Below are 24,737 nucleotides of genomic sequence, written 5' to 3'. Positions count from 1 at the left end.
TTTTCCCTGCCTTGAACAATCCTTTAAAATTCAAGAAAAATAATGTAATTGGACATGAGCTTTAGGTTTTTTTTTCTTATAAATCACTGTACTGTATTACATTAATTTTTGTATTTGAAAAAATATCAAAAAATAAAAAAAGCACTTTTAAATGTGGGCAGCGGGCCAAAGCTTATTGCTTGCTGGCTAACTTTGGCCCCGCGGACCTCAACTTACATAGCCCTGTTCTATGCTATGCTAGCTAGCTACTCATTACTCAACATACCTCTCTATCAAACCTACTCACCTCAGATTGTAGAGCTAACAGATGCTAGTTTTTATAAAAGGGGCGGGGCTAACGGTGCTTGTTTGTGACACAAGATGGTCCTGAAACATCACATGATCTTGTTCTCAGCCAATAGCAAAAATAATTTGTAATCGCCGGGTTTCAACCCATAGAAGTCAGTCGCTTTGACATTTTACAACTAAATATGACAAATCAAAATACTTCTATCAAAATACATTTATATTCAGCAGAAAAGGAAAGTGGTTTTGGAGTTTAGTTACTCTTTAAGTAAGAATTTAAATCCTCTGTTAGTGATTCTTTGTCTTATGTGTTACAGGGTAACCGTGGACGGACAGGCGTTGTTGTTGCTGCATACATGCACTACAGCAACATATCTGCAAGGTATCCAATCTCATGAATACTAAAAGCACTTTAAGGCTGTTTGGAAGAAGCAGACTTTAAAGCAAAAGCAGATATCTTAGATTTTCAATTTGGGGGGAAAAATGTGATCTCCAACACTTTGATCTCCTCCTCCTAAAGCTTCAGGATCAGCAGAGCCACTGTTCATCAAAAGCTTTGCACTATGGAACTCGATTAGACTTGAAAATGAAAGGCTGATGTGAATATTAGTGCAAAACACTTTGTCCTTACCAGCATATTTTTCTAGACCTGAAAGAGAACGTAATCTTACTTTAGCGCAACCAGATGTTAGCGTGTAAGTAGCAGCCAAGAGGGCTCAAAGAAATGATCAGGACCCAATTTTACGGCAAATATTCACACCTGCAGGTTGTCCAAAAAAGGTGTTTAGTGATGAAGGCGCGTAATCTTCAAAGGGAACGTGTGCTTTCACAGAAATGAACACGACTCCTTTGTTTTTGTGCCAAACAGCGCTGACCAGGCGTTGGACAGGTTTGCAATGAGACGCTTCTATGAGGACAAAGCACTTCCCGTGGGCCAGCCTTCACAGACAAGGTCAGTGATCATGTCTTTCTTTATTTTTATTATCAAACTTTTATGTTCACAACTTCAACAAAATGAGAAATCTTTCTAATACAGAAAAACATGATTAAAGACGAAGGATGTGTGGACTTATTTGGATTTATTTAATGCACACAAACTGAATTGCTGCTGGAAAAACCTCCAATTGAAAACGATCAGATTAAGGACACGAGTTCCCTGGTTTAAAGGATAGGGTTAGTCAAGGTCAAGGGTTTGCTGGTGATTCTCAGCTGAGAAACTGACTTAAGTGTTGTTTTATCAAATATCAACTACTACTGTGCTTTTTCACTGTTTTTTTTATTTATTGAAACTAGATCATAACCGTGGGACTAATCAAATAAATACAAAACAAAAAATGCTCTTACATAGGTAGATATATAAATCAAAAATAGTGCAATGGAGATAAATAAGCAATACAATATCAGAAGCTACAGTATATATGAATAGAAATATAAGTAGAATAAAGGATACAGATATCTTAAGATGAAACATAATCAGAACCAGAAAAACTGCATTTTCTAAAGAAAATAGAAGTCAGTACAACCCATTGGAATCAAAATAACCCTCAGTGTTACCCCTCGGAATCAGTATAATCTCTTGGAATTAGAACAATCCTCAGTGTGACCCCTCAGAGTCAGTATGACAGTCAATATTTGATAACCAATTAATGGGGAAAAAACATTAAACTTACAAAATATATGGAGCACAAATGGTTGATTTGTTGTGAACTTTCAAATGGCTGTTTTTTTGCACCTGAGACTGGACCATTGTGCAAAATAGGACTTTATTTTGTGCATGGGAAGTATGATTTCCTCTGAAGAAGAAAGAGAAGAAGGATAACAATATAGTGTCCGTATGCTTACGCATCAGCATCATTTCTGGTTTAAATCATGCTCCACGTATGTTGTGTTGGTTGGTAACTGTCTGAGAAACTGTTCTGATGAGGAAATGCTTCTCGATCCTCATTCCTTTATCGTTACTCGTTTTAATTTGGATAATAGTGCCTGAAGAACGAAGCCCTTTTATCTTCAGCATTTTAGGGATTCCACAGAGGTCTCATGGGAAGCGGCTGCAGGTCCTGTTGTTGCTTCAGACACATCAGGGCTGCGTCTGATTAGTCCCTCCTATCTCCTTTCCTATCCACTATTCCTTACCGCCGGAAGTGTTTAAGGAGCATTCCAATTCTCTAAAAGCTAAGGAAAGGAGGCTCAATGCTTCCATCAATACCTCCTTTAGCCTAGGAAACACTGATGCTTCCTTTACTAAAGGAGATCACATAATGCTGACCATAATTCATTACGGCGACAACATTTAAAGGGACTCGCACACCCGAGTGTTCACGGAAACTAGTAACCAATGCAATTGAACAACTTTAAATAATCTAAAACCCATATCTTATTATATGTAAGCCATATTATCAGATTAAAACTGACATAAAAAATGATCAGAGACATTTTTTGCCACATTATGTTTTATTCAACATAATTCATTACCTAGGAATGCTTTTTGTGTTTTCCTTCAACGTTATGTAGGCCTATATCTTGCATAAATGTAACAATTTAATAAAATCATACTCATTTTGGATTAATATTGATTAGTGAGTGGAAGGTGAGTGTGAGCAACCATTCTCAACGTGACGTTCTTTTAGTTTCACTTTTGTTCCTCGGGAGCCTGGTAGCCTCTTTTCCTTTGATTTACAATCAAACCTTGTGATTTTTGAGATTATAGTGTTATAAATGTGCATTTTGTAGTCCATTTTAAGAAATTTGTAGTTTTTTCACCACAGCAGACATCACTAACCTTTGCCGCTGTCGGATTTACCGAGTCGCCTTTCCTTAACTCCTTTAGAAAGTCTCTTAACACCTTTCCTAAACCCCGTGGATGACATCACGGATGGGAAAGGAGATAGGAGGGATGATTCGGACGCAGCCATACATTTTCCTCTATCTTGGTCGATTTTATTTTAAAAGAAGAGCAAACTAGCAGAGAGCATCACAACACAGCATGTTTAACCAGGCGAGAATGTTCATAGGTATTTAAGCAATTTATTATTTGAAAGCAGCCATAAATCTGCCACTCCCACATTATGAACGCTCTCTGCATTACTAGACAGTTAGAGGCCTGACCCCGCACCGCTTCCCTTCCCCACCATCCCAGTCCTGAGGAACAGTTACAGGGAATAAACCGACGAGCACAGGAAACACCAGGGGACTTAACACCACTTCATTTCAGCTGGTGAATTAGGCAGCTCGCCATTCTTGAACAGGTCTATAGGCTTGCCCTCTGCCCCGCTCGCTGCTATTTCCTGCTCGGGATATAATTATCTCCACCCCTGGAGTCTGCCAGTACTATGGTCAGGAATGTGTGACATTAACATCCGGAGAAGGGAAGATGAGCTCGAGGAAAGCGTGTGAAAGATTGGATTAAGGGCGTTTTAGTGTCATTAAATGCAGTTTACAACACGCTGCTGATCCGGCTACAAACCCACTAACGTCCTGATTGCTCTGTTTTACAAGCTTTTTAACGTCTAAAGAACTAGAAACTGTGTCAAAATAAAGCAATTTAAAAAATATAAATATATAAATAATATAAAATTAGGGGTGCATGTCACGATGCAATATATCTCGATACTAATTAATGCAATAAATTACAATATCAATTGTTACAAATTTCACTTTAATAAGTACAAAAAGCTATGAAATTCAATTTATTTAATTTTTTTGTTTAGTTGTGAGAGCAAGTAAATGGTAACTAACTGTAATTCAAGTTCAAATATCAAAAACATGTGTTATGTTTATCAAAATACTACTAATAATTACATTTTTCAAAAAAAAAAAGTTTAACTTTTGCTTCTACAACAGATTCGGATTCTGTTTTATGAAAATAGTGACTTTTTTTGTTAAGAAAAATATTACAAAAATTAATTTGGACATTTTTTCGGTGTAATATCATATATCGCCAAATTATTTTTTTTCTTACACCTCTAATAAATACCACTTCTATAGATATGCGTGATTACAAGCCTCAGTGTGGTCACCCCAGCACTGTAATTTAATTCATTGAATTAAGACCATCTGGACACTGACAGCAGAGCAAAGTAGGAGCCATGCTCGTCGCAACCCCTACGGTCAAGGTCATGGTTCGCACCTTCATCATCATCAGCATTAGCATCATCAGTCAACTCTTACTCAGGAGACGGTGTTGGACTGAGTCGATCGGGGAAAAAAAGCTCTGTTGCTTGTTCTTGATTCTTAAGCTACGTGTGCCTTAAAGGTCCAGTATTTTGCTATTTTTCACACGTCTATTTGTTCTAAGAACCCCAACAACATAGTATTTGAGGTTTATTTTCCCAAACTCGCCTGTTTTCTCGAGTTTTAGCCTCTGAAAAGTCACTTTCAGAGCACTCTTAAAAACAGGCTGTTTTTTGGGCCTAAATACATGCACTGCTTCAGCCTGTGTGTATTTATCACAGCAGCAATAAATTGTTAACAGTCGTCCTTCTCCTACTCCGACCACAGAAATAGTCCATTTAAGACAATAGTCCATTAATTTGTCCGACCGCTGCGTCGCATTGGGTCACAAACACATCAGATCATCCCATAAAGGTGATACGAGATGGTATAACGGCTACTAAAAGTGAAACTGTTGTGAGCGCTCTTCGGTTCATCTATATACTGGATTATCAATACTGGACATAAAGATATTAACTGTAATATCAACCTGCCGTCGCTATGTTTGTTTTATCTATGAGGTAGTTTGAGAGGGAGGAGCTTATATTCTTAAAGGGTAGGAAGAGCTAGGATTGTCAGGAGGAGGAGGAGTTTCCGCGTTGTGACGTCATAAGGGGGGGAAAAATCCAACTGGCTCGTTTGGAGCTGACATTTTCCAAAATGTGGAATAATAAGGGAGGGAAGAAACAGAACTTTTTCAACTTTGTCCCTCTGAATGAGGCTAACGGGATGTATATCACTAGCAAAACCATTAGAAAGTGATTTTTTTTCATAATACTTCCCCTTTGAATGTGTTTCCCTGCAGGTACGTGCGCTACTTCAACGGCCTTCTTTCCGGACATATCAAGATAAACAACAAACCTCTGTTCCTGCACCACGTCATCATGCACGGCATACCTAACTTTGAATCCAAAGGCGGTGAGGGTCGGCCTCTGCCAGAAAAATACAGGCGTCCTGTTTCGCTCTAATTTCCTTGTTTGTTTCCCCTCCTCAGGTTGCCGCCCCTTCTTGAAGATCTACCAGGCGATGCAACCTGTTTATACATCAGGAATATAGTACGGAAACTTTTTCTCAAGTTCTAAACTGTGTCTAAAAGGAGATTTCAGTATATTGTGTTTACTTTTTATAATTTAGCAATGTGATGGGTGACAGCAACACCAGTATTTGCATCACAATAGAACCAGGGCTGCTTCTGAAGGGCGACATCCTGGTAAGACTTCAATGCAAACACCTTTGTCTTTTTTTTTTCTTCTTTTTTCACATTCATTTGTTGCAAGCTATGTTTCCTGTATGTCACAGCTCAAGTGTTACCACAAGAGGTTCAGGAGCCAGACCAGAGATGTGGTGTTCAGGGTCCAGTTCCACACGTGTGCCATCCACGACCTCGGCGTTGTCTTTGGGAAAAATGAGCTCGATGAGACGTTTAAAGGTAAAGAGATACAAACTGTGTAAGAATGTGCGTGTAAAAGTGTTTTTTTATTTCATAATTTAAAGGAAAAACTAGCTTCGTCCTGTTTCACAGTAGACAGGGTCTTCTGCTGGTGAAGGATGTTTATTTACGCATTTAAATACACAATATTTAGCATTTTAGTATTTAAAATATTTTTAGCCCGTAAAATTTAAACAATTTTTTTTTGTTTTTATCAATAAACTTTAAACTTTTTTTTTTTACTTAGAGATGTTTGACTTAATTTTTATCTATGTTTGTATAATTTACATGAGCATATTTTTACAAATTCTTCATTTCTGTACAGATACTCGTGTACTTACAAAGCACATAATTCAACGGGTTTCATGTAGAGATACAGAACATACGCAGGATTTAGATACATAAAAAGTTTCAAAATAAAATAAATGGAAAAAAAACAGCAATAGTGCAATAGTTTTTCAAAGTAAGGGTAGGCTCCCAGTTTCTCTGTACAAGAAACAAAGTGCATTGTCGTCAAATAATTCATTTGAAAAATGTAATTAAATATGTGAAATTTGATTTTTTTCAGTCAACTTTTATTCATTTCACTTTTATTTCTTACATTTGGACATAAAGATCTGTACTTTCTATGCTGTTACATTTAGAAAACAACCCATTTTTTAATCTTTATGGAAAAAAGACTTGATTGTATGAATATTTAAAAAAAAAAAAAATAACAGAACTGCAGAGTTTAACGTGTCTGAGGAATGTTTTTAGGATCATTAGCAAAAATCTGGCAACGCAGATGTTTCAAACTTTGACAAAATTGGAAAAAATAAATAAAACACACACTAAAAGATATTAATAAAACCATTTCGTTGGTGGACACATTGTTTTGTCATCATGGGAACAACACGTGTTATTCACCACACACTTTTTAAGTAAAGAAAAAAGGTGAGCCAGTCCTATTTTTTTTTTACCATTTTAACACAAATACGTATCTGTAGTTAATAATGTTAATAATATTGTTAAACTAAAGATCCAAATGTGTAGTGTTGGTCCAGCGTAATAAATGTTTTCCTTTATGTTTCTGTACAGATGACAGGTTCCCAGAGTATGGGAAGGTGGAGTTTGTTTTCTCATATGGACCTGAAAAAATCAAAGGTGATGTTTTTATTTTATTTTTTGCTGTATTTGTGTGAGTTTTAATGAAATGTGGCCGTTAAAGGATTACTCAAGCCAAATGACCTCAAAGACTATTTATTATATGGAGCATTATTAGCAGGAATGATTTAGAGGTGATTTAGGAGCAACACATGACTTGAAAAGCACATTAAATGCACACTTGTAACATATAAGAATACTACAAGTATTTGTGGGATAAAAGTTAATATAAATGACTCCAAACAAACACATTTCTTACACAGTTATCATTTTTAGCCATAGGAAATATTGTGCAATAATAATATTTATCCAATTATGATGAATTTGAATTTTGTGTCTATACCGACTGCTGGAAAATGTCCATATCTCGTACCTTATTCATAGGTTTATTGTATATTGTTGAAATGTTTTGTATTTTTATACACATGTTTTGTATATTGGTAATGTCGTTTTGTGGACTGTACTTTTTGCTTTAGATAAATTAAATTGTGTATTTGTTTTTTTGCTGCTGTATCAAGGGAATTTCTCTTTTTTTGGGATTAATAAAGTGCAATCTATGCTAGACCAACCTATCATCGTTTAATGCGTTACTGATGATCTGCAGGATTGGGTCATTTGGAGAATGGGCCGAGTGTGTCTGTGGACTACAACACCCAGGACAATCTGATCCGCTGGGACTCCTATGAGAACTTCAGCCCCCCTTCTGAGGGGACAACAAACGGCGGCGAGCACGGTATGAGCTAGCGGTTCTGTAAAAAATGTTTTGCCTTTTTTTTTTTTCTCCATTCCAGTACTGAGTCATCCATGAACTGGTATCGGTCCACGACCCAGTGTTTGGGGACCACTGAGTTAAGGCACGCAAATTGTGCATTTTTCATTCTGTTGCAGTTTTTCCTGTGTTTTTTTTTTTTTTTTTAGTTATCAGCAACATATATTTAATGTTAGCAAAGTTAAAAATAAAAGGCATTTTTCTGACACAGCTGTTTTAAAGCTTTGATGAACATATGTTTGTCTTTTCTGAGCCATGACGCCCTGTATCCTCATTTTCCTCCTGTCAATTAGAACTTTAAATAGCAGCTGCAGAAATAGGGGGCGTCAGTCGTCCCCCCCCCCACCACCCCCACCCCCACCCCACCCGAGGTGGGTGCAACCTGACACACCGCCAGTTCCCACTTTCACAAACCCACGTCATTCCAGCCCTGGGTTAGTTATTGTACTTATCGTGTCATTTTATAGCAAATATTAAAACCCGTTTTTAATCTTTATGAATTCTAATATTGTAACTGGGAATTTTTGTCTCTCAAAAATCTAAATTAGCTTAGCATTCTTATATTACCTCCGTTACTCAGATACATGTTGTGTACAAAAAGACAAGAAAAAGTCACAAAAAACTACTATAAAGGTAAACAAAACTACACTAGAAATACACAAAATGACTCCAGAAAATATATATTATACAGAAAAATACACAAAAAGACAATAAATAGACAAAAAAAACACAAAGAATTACCCCCCAAAAACACACAAACTGCTATAAAAAATCAACAAAACGACAACAGAAATACTCAAAATTACTCCCAAAAACTTATATTATACAGAAAAATACCTCAAAACTAAAAAAAAATAAACAAAACTACACCAGAATTACACATAAATACACAAAATGACTCCAGAAAATATATATTATACAGAAAAATGCACAAAAAGACAACAAATAGACAATACTAACTACTATAAAGATAACAAAGCGACAACAAAAATTGACAAAATTACTACCAACAACCTATATTAATCAGAAAATACACTAAAGACAAGTAGAAACATGAAAATATCTCAAAGAATTACTCCCAAAAACACACAAAACTACTATAAAGATAAACAAAATAAGATCAGAAATACACAAAAATGACGAGAAAAATCTCCAGCAAACACAATTGCTGGAGATTGTAGATTGGTCATTATTCTAAATGCTTTCATGATTGTTAAATAATATTTTCATGGGCCCCGCTGTGATAAAAGTGATCTATGTATACAAACATGGGATGAATATCTTAATATTTCACTTTGATAACGGAAAAACTAAAGATTTAGAGAATCTGCAGCTCCTGCATGTGGACATTATTCACTCATGGGGTGTGTGTGTGTGTGTGTGTGTGTGTGTGTGTGAGAGACAGAATCCAGACTTGTTTATCCGTCTGGGTGTTAAACGAGTGTCTCTTCCTCAGGTGTTGATGTCTGACTAGATGTGAGGTTTGTCTAACTCTTCCTGACGCCTGCTGACCTTGGAAATCCACTAGAGACGACTCGGTGAAAGATGGGCGTCTTAAAACAGTCTGTGGGATTAGGAAGCTTAGAGTTGTGTGTGTGTGGTGCTGCTGCACACACACACACACATTGGGAAAATGATATATGAATGAAAAAGTATGAGAGTACATCAGTCCCTGCAGGAACTTCACTTAAATTATCCCTGATTTTGGGGAATTAGAGGAAATTTTGTGGAATAATTTGTGGACGATTTTAAAAATGACTGCGAATATTGTGAATTTTAATTGAATTTTTGTATTTAAAGGTATGAGATATCTACAACTAAATTAGGTGGTCATTTACAAAATATTTCATGTTTTTTTTTCTACCATTTTTACTTTCTTGTGGGGGGCCGAATTTGATGCTTTAAAGGGCCGGATTTGGCCCTCGGCCCTTGAGTTTGACACGTATGCTTTAGGGGATGCTGACATTGATATTAATGCTAACCCTTCCTGTTTGATAGCCAAATTAGCATAGTAATAATAAAAATGCACAGTTTCTTATTTATTTTTTCTTAAATGTTTTAACTTTTTACTGTGTTAAATTTGTATTTTGCACTTAAACATCACAATGTTACTGTGTCCATGTTAAATACATTTTAAGTAAATAAATAAATTATCATTTAATTTGATGTTAAATTAAAGTTTTCTTTGGTCACAAACAGACGTTATTTCTTGCCAAAATCGCAAGCTCTTATTGTGAAAGGCTAGAACTTAACACTAGTTGTATTGACGAAGAAGTATCTATAAGAAAGAAAATTTGCTACATATAAATATATATATATATATATATATATATAAACTTATCTTCCAACTTACCCATGTTGTATGCACGTTTTACCATTTATATTATAAAATAACCATTTATCTTATAAAATAACTATTTACATTATAAAATAAGCATTTATCCTATAGAATAACCATTTACATTATGAAATAACCATTTATACTATAATATAACTATTTACATTATAAAAATAACCATTTATACTATAAAATAACCATTTATACTATATAATCACTGAATACATTATACATTATATATTAATTATTTATGTTATAAAGTGACCATTTACATTTTAAAATAACCATTTATATTGCAAATTTACCATTTATATTATAAAATAAGTGACTGAAAAAAATAAAAAAATACCTGTGATCAGGACTCAAACCGACAACCCTCAGCATGCAAGCTGAACATTTCTAGACATGTCACATAATACCAGGATGGGGTAGGGTATGAACTATTGATATATAATTATTATATGTAGTAGAAGCCACTAATATTACAATGCAGGAAAAATACCTACAAAATAAAAGCTTACATTAAATATTTGAATAAGTTATACTTGGTCCAGCGTTTTATGTCTTGCATTTATCGATGATGTTACTTTTATTATGGTTTTTTTACACTCGTGAAGTTTTAAAGCCAACATGACAGGAAGTGTTGGATCTTTATTTAGATTATAGTGCGTGTGAGTGTGTACAGCAGTTTGAAAACAGCCACCCAGGAGCCTGTTGCTAGGAGAAGATGTTTATGGGAGTCTGTGTGTGGCATACAGTAAGACAGCAGGACCACCCCTCATCCCATATTTGGCAGGGCCACAGCCATGAAACATGTCTGGAATAGCTGGATCGAGACGGACATAGAGAGGCAGAGCAGGCGCTCAACACACGCTGAGGAAGTCATGCAGGGAAAGGAGGAATCAATGGTTTAGAATGATTAAATGGAGTGAAGTGAAAACAGAAGCTTGGTGAGTTGGATTTTACTTTTACTAAAGCTTGAAACTATAGTTTTGTGTCACTGAAATCAAAGGAAAACTACAGCTCTTTTAGTGCGTATGGTATTTCCATGCTGGCATGAATGCATCCTGTGTTTCTGGCACCTATGTTGTAGAAAATGAGTCACAGAAATTGGAAAACATTCGGCGCAGGCTACAATTTGGGGTTCACCAAAACTATTGGAGAGCTGCAGAAATGACACGTTCTGCTGCACAGTGCAGGGTAAAAGTTAAACAACGACTCCATCTAGCGCTGCAACTAATAAGCATTTTCATAATCGATTAATCGATGAATCAGATTTTTCTTTTTTTTTTTAAACGCAATTTATCTATAAAGCACATTTAAACCCTGCTTAAGCTGATTAAATAAAAATGAATAAAATAAAAGTGTCTCTCACGCACAAACAAACGCTCGCGCAAGTCACACACAAACACTGGCTCACGCGTACACAATAACACTCGTGTGCACACACACAAACACACAGTCACTCGCACAAAAACACTCTTGGTGCGTGCACACTCCAACACTCGGGGTGTGGGCGCGCACAAACACTCGTAATGCGCACACTCACCAACACTCGTGTGCGTTTTCACACACACACACAAACACTCGTATGCGCTCACACACAAACACTTGTGTGGGCACACACAAACACTTGTGTGGGCACACACAAACACTCGTGTTGCGTGCACACACAAACACTCGTGTGCGCACGCACAAACACTCGTATGCGCACACACACAAACACTCGTATGCACACACACTCGAACATTGTTGGTGCACGCACTCAAACACTCTTAGTGCCAGCACACCAACACTCGTGTGCGCATTCACAAACATTTGTGTGCGCACACACAAACACTCGTGGTGCGCGCACACAAACACGTAATGCGCACACACACACACCAACACTTGTGTGCGCACGCACAAACAGTTGTGTGTGCACACACACTCCAACACTCTTGGTGCACGCACTCGAACACTCGTGGTGTGCACACCTACTAACACTTGTGGTGCATGCACACACAAACACTCGTCGTTTACACTCTTGAACACTCTTGGCGCACGCACACAAACACTCGTGGTGCACGCGCACAAACACTCTTGGTGCTCACACACACAAACACTCGTGGCGCGCGCACACACAAACACTCTTGATGCGCGCACTCACAAACACTGCACGTGCACAAAAACGCTCTTGGTGCACTCATGATGTGCGCACACAAACAGTTGTGGGTCCGCACACACACACAAAGCTCTGCAGGTGAATCAAAAGGTTCTGCGTCACGGTTATTGAGCATAAATTGAACGATGCAACAAATTGATAATTTAATTAATTGCGAACACTTTTAATAGTACATTTTTATTGATTTGTTGTTGCAGCCTGAACTCCATCTGCTTCCCAACAATTAGTACGAACACTTTTCACACTATTTTAATGCGTATGCATTCCTGTAGGAGAGCGCAGCACAGGCAGGTATTTTAAAAGCAACCCGTGAGCCTATAATGCTTCTAGTTAGACCTGGTGCTGACAGCACGGTGAGCTTCAGCAGCAGGTTCAAATCCCAGGCCTGGAAACCCCGCTGAGTCAGTGCTCATCTCCTAATGCCTCCGCGTCTCCATGAGGCTTTAAATACTGACTGTCTTTCTCTGTTAACATTAGTTTTTATTTCTTTATACAGTGGGGCAAAAAAGTATTTGGCAGCCACAGATTGTGCAAGTTTTCCCACTTAAAACGATGAGAGAGGTCTGTAATTTTCATCATAGGTTCACTTGACAGAATGTGAAAAAAATCCAGGAAATCACAATTTTTAAGAATTTATTTGTAAATTATTGCATGAAATAAGTATTTGGCACGTGTGGTTCTATTGTGATTTTGTATATTTTTGTTCGTTTTGTGTTTTCGGAGTCATTTTTTGTATTTTTGTTGTTGTTTTTTGTAGTTTTTTTAAGTAATTTTGTGAATTTTTGTTGTTCTGTGCATTTTGTTTGGCATTATTTTGTTGTATTTTGTCTATTTTTGCGAGACTTTTCTGTCTTTTTGTTGGTTGTTTTGTGGATTGTTTGGAGTCTTTTTTTTTGTAGTTTTTTTATGTTAATGTAATCATTTTGTGTGTTTTTAATGTGTATATTTGTATATTTTTTTAAATCCAGGCCCATCTAAAGCTATGGTGAAAACTCATTTATTTTTTTAAGTGGGACAACTTGCACAATCGGTGGCTGCGGAATTATTTTTTTGGCCCACTGTATGCTACGCTCACGTTTCATTTCATGCTTGAAAATGTCTCGTCGATGTAAATAAGATTCTTTGATAAACCCCGGCAGCAAGCAGTGTTTTATAGGTTGACAGTAAGCAGAGGAACCATGAGGACAGCTCACAGGGAGAGACAGATGGAAGGACAGGTGGAGGGACACAGACTGATGCCCTGATGTGAACCAAGGACAACTCTGCTGCACGTTTATATTTGCACTCAATGAAACGTTTCCGCAATCTCATCACGCGCTCATATTTAAAACTGTGATGTCAGCCTTCAGAATAGTGATCAATCTGAGCTTTAATACAGGAAAGAACAAAGGAACGTTTGTGTTTGTTGGTTTTTTACAGTTTTGTATGTTTCTGTGATTTTGTTGTTGGGCGTTTTCTTTGTTTTGTGTGGTTCTATTGTGATTTTGTGTATTATTGTTGTTTGTTTTGTAGATTTTAGAGTGATTTTGTGTTTTGTTTTTTGCTTTTTTTAATTGTTTTGTATTATGTTTTTGTTCTTTTTAGTCATTTTGTGTTTTTCTTTATGTTCTGTGCGCTTTTTATTTCATTTTTCGTTTCTTTTTTCTTTGCTGTTTTGTGTTTTTTGGTGACTTTTGTATATTTTTTTTGTTTGTGCACTTCTTGAGTCATGTTTTTGTTTGTTCCCTGTGCTTTTGGAGTCTTTGTGGGTGTTTTTTGTTTGTTACGTGTACATTTGGAGTCATTTTGAGTTTTGTTGTTGTTGTTTTGTGTTTTTTGGAGACTTGTGTCTTTTTGTTGATTGTTTTGTTGGTTATTTGCAGTAATTTGTATTTGTTGTCATTTTGTGTATACTGTATTTGCATAATTTGCCTAATTTTAGTGTGGATTTTTCTTGTTGTTTTGTGTTTTTTGGAGTCATTTCGTGTATTTGTTTTGGGAGTCGCACAAAACGAGACCGATCAATGAGCTTCCACATTCAACGTAAAAACAGAAAAGACTTAAAATACAACCAGAATTGTTGATGTTAGAGCTTTTTAGGACAGTCACAGTCGGGTGGATGACATCAGCCTGAAAACAATCTCAGCGTCAGACACTGATACTGTGACATCACGTCACCTCAGAGTTTGACACTGATGGACTCACACGGAGGCTAAAAGCTACAGTAATATTCTTTTTGCTGATACGCCAACAACGACATGTTGCTCACTGATGGAGAGTCACTTCATCTGACGGTGAAAACATGTTCTCCTGCACAGCGAAGCAGCGGAAGGGGCTATTTTGGAAACATTGCATGGCAACGCTGTGAGGATTTGTCTGAAGGTTGAACGGTCAGTCACAGTGGACTCTTTGAGACGTGTTGGTCAGGTGCGGGTGAGAAAGCTGTGAAAGTGAATGTCGCATCCTGCTGCGAGTGAATGACATCATTTATATGGGTGGTGGCAGTGTGTGCTGGCCGGCCTCTGCATGTCAGTCTTTATAACGGCAGGAATAGCTTTATAGTTTGTAGCATGTGGTGCTCGCATTCATTCAGATTTGTTGTCGGGCCAATTTAAAAGAAGTGTAAAAAAGTTGTTGTGTTTTAAAGAAGAACAATTTTTAGTTTTTACCTTTTTTTATAACTAGCGTTGGGCTAATTAACCTGATAACTCATCATTTTATTGATGTGTGTCGCATAGATCTCTAAGCAAAATCATTACCAAAATTCTTGTTTTTATGAATAACATGCTTGCTTAAAAAAAAAAAAAAAAAAACTTTTTGAACCGAAGAGCAGAAATGGGCAACTGGCTGTTCAGTCAGATTGCGTGTGTCCCCCCCAAAACAAGTCCCCCAAAAGTTGCAATTCAAGTAATTGGAAGGAATATAAAGCCCAATCAAATAAACAAAATAACTTCTAAGATGCAAAATGGACAAAAAATGCTAAAATGTAACAACAGAAATTCATAAAATGTCTCCAAATTGGACGAAGTGACAACAAAAATTCAGAAAAGCACCAAAACATACAAAGAAGACAATAAGATCAGACAAAATAATAACAAAAACACACCAAATGTACAAAAAACACAAAGTAATAACAAACACTTGCAAAAAGATTCCAAAATGCACAAAATGACTCCCAAGACACACAAAATTACAGCAAAATTACAAAATAATACACAAGACTACAACAAAAAACAGAAAATAACTGCAAAAAATTGCACAAATCGACAACATAAATTCAGAAAATGACAGAAATATCAACACAAGCACACACAATATAATAACAAAACACACCTGACTTGAAAAATACACAAAATTACACACAGGCACACTCCATCCTGCCTATACATTTGTCTCCTTTTGGGTGTTTTTATTGAGCTTCTGAGAACAAATGGTCCTCTGTATCCCAACCTTTCTGACCCTCATTGGCTTTTTTTCCCTGGGACAGCCCAGGTTTACTGCTCACATGTGAACACACACACACACAGACATACACAGTTGTCTACCAACGCACAGGCTGTCTTTTAACCTCTGATGGTCTTGTCAAGCACAGATGACCTTCTCCAAATAGCCTGTATGCGCATGGACTTGTTTAACAACAGCTACAAACAAATGAAAGACCGAAAAATGCATAACGCAACTGCAAAACTACACATATTTGCTCCGAAAAACACCCAAGACGACTAGAAATATACATTAAACAAACAAAACAGCACCAAAAATACACATTAATGACTCCAAAAACAGAAAGTGACAATGAAAATACACAAAATTAGAAACAAATTTACAAAATGGCTCCAAAAACATGCAAAATGACACTACAATAAGCAAAATTAATTCAAAATAACATAAAACAACAACAGAAAATACACAAAATAACTCCACAAGCATATAAAATAACTACAAATACTCAAAACAACAACAAAAACACTCAAAATTATAGAAAAATATACTAAACAACACAAAATCTCAGATCAGATCCCATCTATGATTTATAACATTTATATTGCATTGCTCGATTTGTCTGTCACTAATTTATTCTGAATGCCAATGCGTTTTAAATGCAATACTTTGAGCACATTGTGTTATGATAAATCATTAGCCACAGGTGTTTAAATGGAGAACATGTGCACACGTGTGTGTGGGAGCAATAGCCGTTTACGTTCTCCCAGAAAAGGAAAGCACCTGTCACTAAAGGGAATACGGAGCCTCCACAGGTGTGCGTCTGTGGTTGTGTGCAATGTGCATGTGTGTATTTCTCATCATAAGCGTGTGTGTGTGTGTGTGTGTGTGAGAAGAGAGTTGATTTTACAGACAATGACGTGCGACATGTAAACAATTTGTCCGCTATGTCTGTGCCCTCCCCTTCGGTGACATCACTAATCTAATTCTAGCTCGACTGCCTTTATTTATCACCAGAGGGACGATATTTGCTCTATTTAGATGGAGTGACGCTGGTTTCTGTTTTTCATAAGCGTGGTCATCGGCTGAGGCTCTACTATTCAAATGTGACACCCTCTGGTGCTGACACTATCATTAAATTGTCAGTTGATATCATGATATATATTTTTGGACCTGTGACATAGTTGGACGTTGATTATATCTGTGTGTTTTCAAACTGTGATTCCATTATTACATCTAGAATGTGTCTGACTCTCATTCTTCTGTTGCATCTTAGTGCAAAGTTAAGGTTTATTACCTAATAATTGTACATTCCTTACAAGTTTTGGTTAAAATGAAAAGCATTTTTATTAGAAAGGCATGTATATTTAAGCTTATGTGTCCTTGCCACATTTTTTATCAAAAAAACTGTGATTTTCTGATCACAGGGCAACATTGTAAACATTAATATCAACATTTAGTGGTGATAGAATGATCGATCTGAGCATTAATAAAGGATTACGTCATTTTGCACATTTTTCTGCCATGTTTATGTGGTTGTTTTGTGTGTTTATGTTGTAATATAGTTTATTCTTGTTGTCATTTTTATTTTTTTCTGAAATTGTGTGTTTTTTGGACTCATTTTGTGTAATTTCATCTTCATTTTGTGTTTTCAAAGTAATTTATTGTGTTTTTGTTGTCATGTTGTATATATATATATATATTTTTGTAATTTTGTGTGTATTTGGAGTCATTTTTGCTATTTTGTGTGTCAAGTCATTTTGTGTATTTTCATTGTATTCACTGATTGTGTGTGCTTTTGTAGTCATTTTGTGTTTCATGAGTCAATTTGATGTTTTTGAAGTCATTTCTTGTGTTTTTGTTGTCATTTTGTTTAACATTTTCTCTAATTTTGTGTGTTTTGGAGTCATTTTGTGTATTGTTAGTGTATTTTCTATTAAGTAATTTCTTGAGTTTTTCAGTAATTGTGTGTGTGTGTTTTTTGGAGACATTTAAGGTGTTTTTGGTGTTGTTTTCGTGCATTTTTCTCCAACTTTGTGTCTTTTATTGTCATTTTTTGTATTTTTCTGTCACATTGTGTGTTTGGAATAATTATCTTGGGAGCCGCATGAATCTAGTCCTAAGGTTTGAATGTTGTCCCAGATGCCCATGTCAGAGGTAGATGCAGTGATGGTGTATGATCCTAAAGTGAAGCCCACCCCTTGTGGAAGCCTCAGTGGTACAACCCCACCTCGCGCCAGTAGAGCACATGGTGGTGGGTGATGGGAGGACATGAATCAGAGTAAGATGAGAATCAGAGGCAGAAAGTTCAGTCAGTCAGTGGCAACAGATCGCAATGTTTACACTGAATTATGAAGACAAGAACTGGCAAGATGTCACCATTTCATGTTAAAACCTGAAGAGGTTCATCCACAGGTAAGAAGTGAGGAAATAATAACTATCAGTGTTTTCTTATTTTACATTCCGAATAATCCTAAACCTGGAATTAAATACTTGACTTCAAACTTTAAGAACAAAGTGTTGACAGTTTTCTCGCTCTGCCTCCGTTTTCTTGTTGCTACTGTTTCTGTGAGCTGTTGTTGACATGGGTTTTGAAATAGCTGCCAGAGTGATCCACCATCTGTCTCCAGGGGTCACTCAATTTGGAACATCCCAAACGTGAGCCAGTTGAGTTCAAGTATATATATATTTGTGTGTCCTGGATTAAGGACACTAGAACTGGTATGTGCTATGGTTGTGTTTTCCTGGCCCACATTTGTTGACTATATATAAAACCTGTGTGAACTGCAAGAGAGAATTTTAATGATATTGAAAGTGAGAAAGAAATTGAAAGTTTTGTCCATTTGTTAGAATTTTGTGACATAAACAAACTTGTACTGATGTGTCTTAGGCCTGCACAGACCAGCTGTTGGCCAGGGCCTACCCTGGTCCACGTCAGAGCCTGTGGGCTGCCCTGACGCTACGTGACTGAGGCTTTAGACCTGCAAATTGGCTATTAATAGAACAGAAGGGGTTATGTTGCTGGAGGGTGCAGAGGAAGCTTTTCTCTACCATATGCTAAAAGCTTTGTGTAAATATTGGAAGGCTTACAAACCAACTTGATTTGTTGAACTAACTAATCAATTATTTGCTCCTTTCAGATGTTGCTCACACTCAAGGACCACTCGATGGAAGTCTTTATGCCCAGATTCGTAAGAAAGACTCCCTGGAGGGAGTTGTCACCATCAATGGCCTCCCAGTCCATGAAAACCCTTTGACCAGTGCCGAAAACCAATTGCAACAACCCAACCATCCTCTGCAAAAGACTGACCAGACCCTTCCTGTGATAGGCCACACCTCCCTACCGGCTGTCGACCACACACTATCAGTAAGCAGTGACTCTGGAAACTCAACTGCTTCAATCAAGACAGATCGCACCGATGAGCACAGTCATTCCTTGCACAGTGCTGTGAGCCACAACATCCCGGCAACCGCCCCCCCCCCCACCCCTCAGCCCACAGGAAAAAAGAGAGCTCGACCAGCTTCTGAGTGGTCTTGAAGCACCAAGTCAACGGCAGGCCTACCTGACCACGTCCACCAGTCCAGGAGGAGGAGTGAGACACCTGGTCCCTGCCCAGGTGCATGTTAACGGGGGCCACGCCCGACTGATCGGCGCACCTTCAACCGAGGAGCGTGAAACAGATATTCTCGACGACGAGCTGCCAACCAGCCAAGAAGGCAACAGTGTTGATAGCTTGGGCACGCTCTCATCTTTAGAGGGCCACGCGACACCGGCGGACCTTTACTACCAATCACAAACACCTGTCAGTGTCCAGAACGACGGGCCGTACCTTGAGAGAAGCACTCTTGAAGAAAAGTTAAACGAAATGCCAGTGCCTGGAGTACGAACTCCTGCTGCAATGCAAGAGATGCCTGTGGACTCTGCGTTGCCGCAAGATGAATACAATAACTACCAAAATGGAGGAGGGTTGTACCGGTCAGAGTCTTTTGGCAACCCGCCTGCAAGTGGGCCAGAGACTAACTCAAAGCTTATGCCCAGAGCCCCTGAGAGGAGCACCAGTAGCCGAGAGGCTGTTCAAAGAGGTCTGAACACTTGGCATCAGCACAGCCTTCCTGACGATCCGTTTGGACCTCCTCTGCAGTCGACCCATAGCCTGCCACACTTCCCCAACTCAGCCTCACAACGAGACATTGAGCAGTCCATCGAGGCTCTAAATATGCTAATGCTCGACCTGGATCCAATTAGCTCTCACATGTCTAAGTCCCACAGTGCACCGCCTGGGGAAAACAACCTGGATTCGTCCCAGGTACCCTTCTCGCAGACCCTTGCTCGACCTTCCTACCAAGCCGACTTTGCCATTCATGGCTACAACAACTCTGGCCAAGTCGGAAACACATTTCATCAGCCCCTGAGATCAACTGGGAGGGTGTCAACACTGCCTAACCAGAGCCCAGTCATGGAGTCTCCAGCGTATTCTCCCCAAAGGATGAATGCTGGCTACCAACACCAAAATATCACTCCAACACACACCCCTGAACCTTATCTCCACACACGGCAAGCACCCCAACACCCTATGACCGATTCGAACTTCAACCAGCAGGCATCAGTGAAGCCTATGAACTCAGGGGGCAGAATTTCACACTCCCCGGACCCACAGGGGTCCTCACCTTATCAAGGCTACAGTGCCTCCTCATCACCCCTTCCTGCTCTCACCCCCCAGCCTAAGGACACATCATCTTCATCATTGCCCAAAGAACAGGATGTTGAAGAGACATTGAATTTGGAAGGACTTGTGGCTCATCGCATAGCTGGTAAGGCTTTGTAAGATTTTATGAGTAAAACGGTGAACAGCCTTCAATAATCACCAAAAGCCAGAAATTTGAACCCCACAAGTTATTTGTGCTGTCTTTGTTAGCAATGGAATTTAGTGCCTGTAATTTGACACCACTTTTTTTATTGGAAAATATTTGTATATTCCCAAGTTTTCAAACATTAGAAGTCCAAAAAAAACTGTTGTTTTAGCTGCAGCTCAAGCAGTTTGTAGCCAGAGTGTGAGCAGTGCACATTTTAGCAGGTTTTTTTTTTTTTACAGTCATAATGAATGTCCGTACCAGGAGCATGATACGTGCTCATAGAATTAGCTCTATAGTCAAAGTAAAGAAGAGTTGGTGAGTGTTTAGCTGGCATGAAAGTAAGAATAGCTTTACAGTCAGAGGCTCTGGCTTCCGTGCATTGTCCACATTCATCTTATTGTTCCATCATATGGACTGGGATGTGCTCCCCAGTGCCACCTAGTGGAACAATCAAGTGTCAAACTTAAAGGAGTTCAATTCTTATTTTTTTTGTTAGACGTGTCATCTTTTTTCTTTATTTTCTCTTTTTTTAATGTTCATTCCATTTCCTGCTGTTCGGGCAACCCTTCAAACCATTGTTTCCTCCTCTGTATGTCCTTCCTTCTCCTCTTCATTTCCTCCACCTGCTGCCTCGCTTCCACATCCCCTCCACAACCCCCGCCAACAGAGTACAACGCTCGTATTCGGGGCATCAGTGAAAGCATGACACCACAACAATCTGACCGCCATCGCTCCTATTCCTTCTCTGGTTTGTCCACTCTCCCTCACTTTTGGTTTCCAACTTTTGTCCTACATTTGTAGACTCCGTCTGTGCCTTTTTTTTCTTTATGATTTGCTATGAATGCTTTCCCTATAACCCTTCTTTGATTCATACTTAAAACATCTGTTTAACGCTGTCTCACTCACAGTAATAAATGTTTTCCTCAATGGCAGAATGTTGCCACACTTTGCAAACAACGTGTACTGAGGTTGCACTTTGAATATTTGGGGGTGTTTGTTTTAGGGGTGCGCTCAAGAGGCATGACCCCAGAAGTGACACAGGAAACGGGCAGGCGTCGCACCACGAGTGAAGGTCAATACCACAGCAGCAGTGAAAACAGGTCTGCAATGCGTTCAGTGGATTTCACTAATCTGGCTCTGAACCCAGGAGGAAGACCCAAAGAGGTAACGCACCTGACGTTTTCTCCTGCTTGATCCAAGCCCTGATGATAAAAACTTGAATTTGTGATTTGAAATGTGCAAAAATGTTTTCAAAAAAGCAGTTCTTAATAGCCTATAATGGCTTCCCTGGTCGGAGATGGCAAAAGTACTAGTCTTCGTAAGTAAAAGTATAGATACTTGAATAAAAAATGACTCTCGTAAAAGTAAAAAGTATTGAAGTTGCTCCCTTACTTAAGTAAAAATTAAAAAAAAGTAAAAGAAATGTCCCTTCAATGATAAGACAGGGTTTTTAAACCAGCAAATTCCATAATGTTTTATTCTTTTAAGAACTTGTGAAAAAAACTGGCAAATGGAAACAAATTAAATCTGTTACCCTTTATGAACACCCGAGGGGTATCCCATAAAGCAGGTTATGTTCAAACTCGAGGTATGTCCTTCTCTGAGTATGTTACCATGGCAACATTTTCCGTTAACTAAACCTGGTCGCTGGCAGGTTTTATCGAAGAAACCCTGGGTTTCTACCTGGCTCCACCCACCTGAACACCGTTTCTGAACACTTTAATTTACCGTAGCACTTTTCTCTGTAACCCATTAGTGACATCACACACCACAGACGTGCTCACATCATTACTAATGTTGTGTTGTTTTACGTTTTACTATCGTTTTTTTGTGCAAACGATAGTTTTCTTTATAACATTGTGGATACAGATCATTAAGTGAAAGATACTGAGAGGTTGATCTGCATTAAAACATCTACTGACGTCTGTAGTAAAGTTCCCTGAATACAAACCTGTGGATAATATAAAGGAGGAGACAATTTAAAGGAATTGTTGTTTTATATTGTCATACAGTTTAATCTGTAGATCCTGCATCTTTGAAGGTATGATGGCGCAGTGAAATGTGACGCTTCTCTTTGAAATGTTGGGGCGCGGGTTCGCGTCCTGCTTCAGGGATTAATAAATAAATAATGACATATTTTTTAGGACGTTCAGATGACTCTGGCGACAGTATTACATTAAAAATCAATATAAATCATGCGACATCATGCGGCTGTCAGGTCTCCTCAGACACATTTTATTCATATTATTCACTGCTCGTCACGTCACTGAAGCAATAAAGTGATGAAGAGAACAAAAAGTGTGACTAATTACAGGTGATTTAAGCCACTATAGTCACTGAAGATTGAACGCACCTTTAGAACAGGCTCATATTCCTCAAACACCGGCTTATTTCACCCATTAGGGTGAATAAATCACTCTCTTCCGGGTGATTGCCATGGCAGCTCGAGTAAATCTCTGATCCATTGATGATGGCTTTTTATCGCGCGCATGCACGTCAATAACCCAAGGTTTACGTTCTCAGGGTTGATTGACCCACTTCATACCAGCTGTCATGGAATTCGATACCCAGAGTTTCCCATCGCTGGGTATGTTGACCCAGAGTATATGGATAGACTCAGAGTTTGTTAACCCTCCTTTATGGAATACCCCTCTGGATAATTTAGTGCTCATTTTAGATAAAATGTGTAGATAAAATGTTTTTTTATGCAGCTTTGAGTTTAACATTTTTAAAAAGTTGAAAATGTTAATCATAAAACTAAGGGACCTGTCTAACAGGAAAAAAAGCTCAAACTACCAAAATATTACGTATATTTACATCGTGGCGTCATCTTCGAAAGTCTTGAAAGTAACGAGCTCATTTAGTTAGTAGAAAGTACAGATATTTGTTAAAATAAGTAAGGGGTAAAAGTAAAAAGTGGCCAAAAAAAATAAATACAGATAACAAAATAAACTACTTAAGTACAGTAATGAAGTATTTGTACTTTGTTGCTTGTCACCTCTGTCCCTGATCTATCACAGCTGACTGTGAGGGGTAGTTATTTATATCTCTAGCATCATTAGATTTCAGGTGTGTCATAAATGGTAACTTAAATTAAATTAAAAAGATAGTATAAATAATAAAGGTGGAGGAAAAAAAAGGGAAGGAAGGAGAATTTTTTATTTATTTATTTATTTTTTTGGTTGTATTTGGGCAAATGCCTAAATTATTCTTATTTATTCTTTTATTATTATTATTATTATTATTATTATTATTATTATTATTATTATTATTATTATTATTATTATTATTATTATTATTATTATTAATAATAATAATGTCTTTTTAGTTGTAGTATTTGTTATTTTTAAAATTCTTACTACTATTTATTATTTTCTTTGGTAGAATTTGATTACTCAGAGTTTGAGACGTATAATAATAAATAAAATACTATATATTATTATTATTTAATTTAATCACATTTGTGTGTAGACCTTTCATGGTTATATTGATCTGCTTTTTTATTTATGTTGTCAATTATCTTATTATTATTATTATTATTATTTTAAATTCATATTTCAATTTAGTTATTTGTTTATTTTTGATTTTTAGTATTTTGTTTTCTCCCATCCCTTCAAGTTATTGTCTTAACACACACACACACACACACACACACACATACCTACACATTCTTTATGGTTCATGTAAATACAGTGTTTTCTGTTATGCTAACTATTTTAATTTCTTGTTTTTCTTTTCTTTTTTTAACTTGAGCGCTCCTGCTATAAGGTGTTACATTTTGTTTCTGTACAAGCTAAATGGACACCATGACGTGTCAGATCCTTCAGATGCTTTGGATGGTTGAATTTTGACATGCCTCATTTGAATTTAAGGGCTTCAGTTTGTGAACAGCATGCAAAAACAGGTCTTAGTTCAGCTTTACCAAGATGCTGCTTCGTTCTAATGAGAAAAAAGCTTGTTTTCCTTGTAAATTAGAAGCTTAGGAAAATTTACCTCAGCTAAAAAAAATAAAAAGACATGGTATAATGTTGTTTTCTACAATCTACTTTATTTTGTTTTTTAATAAGACAGAAGTTAGTCAGCAGACGGATGCTTTAATTACTGATACACAGTTTCATAGCAGAAG

The 24,737-nt window shown here is 37.6% G+C and overlaps 1 protein-coding gene across 1 annotated transcript in view; it reads left to right on the top strand.

The window, feature by feature from the left end:
* The window catches only part of tns1a (tensin 1a), a 96,358-nt gene that overhangs the window by 54,643 nt on the left and 16,978 nt on the right, over window positions 1–24,737 (top strand). The window contains 12 exon segments of the mRNA XM_028463327.1: window positions 603–667; window positions 1,154–1,237; window positions 5,300–5,412; window positions 5,489–5,549; window positions 5,629–5,704; window positions 5,794–5,923; window positions 7,001–7,066; window positions 7,671–7,799; window positions 18,898–19,246; window positions 19,248–20,569; window positions 21,279–21,359; window positions 21,615–21,775. Coding sequence (XP_028319128.1) covers window positions 603–667; window positions 1,154–1,237; window positions 5,300–5,412; window positions 5,489–5,549; window positions 5,629–5,704; window positions 5,794–5,923; window positions 7,001–7,066; window positions 7,671–7,799; window positions 18,898–19,246; window positions 19,248–20,569; window positions 21,279–21,359; window positions 21,615–21,775 — 2,637 coding nt within the window.

This window comes from Gouania willdenowi, chromosome 2 (genome assembly GCF_900634775.1).
Source record: "Gouania willdenowi chromosome 2, fGouWil2.1, whole genome shotgun sequence".
In the NCBI taxonomy this organism is placed as follows: Eukaryota; Metazoa; Chordata; class Actinopteri; order Blenniiformes; family Gobiesocidae; genus Gouania; species Gouania willdenowi.
This window is presented reverse-complemented; position numbering and strand designations above follow the sequence as displayed.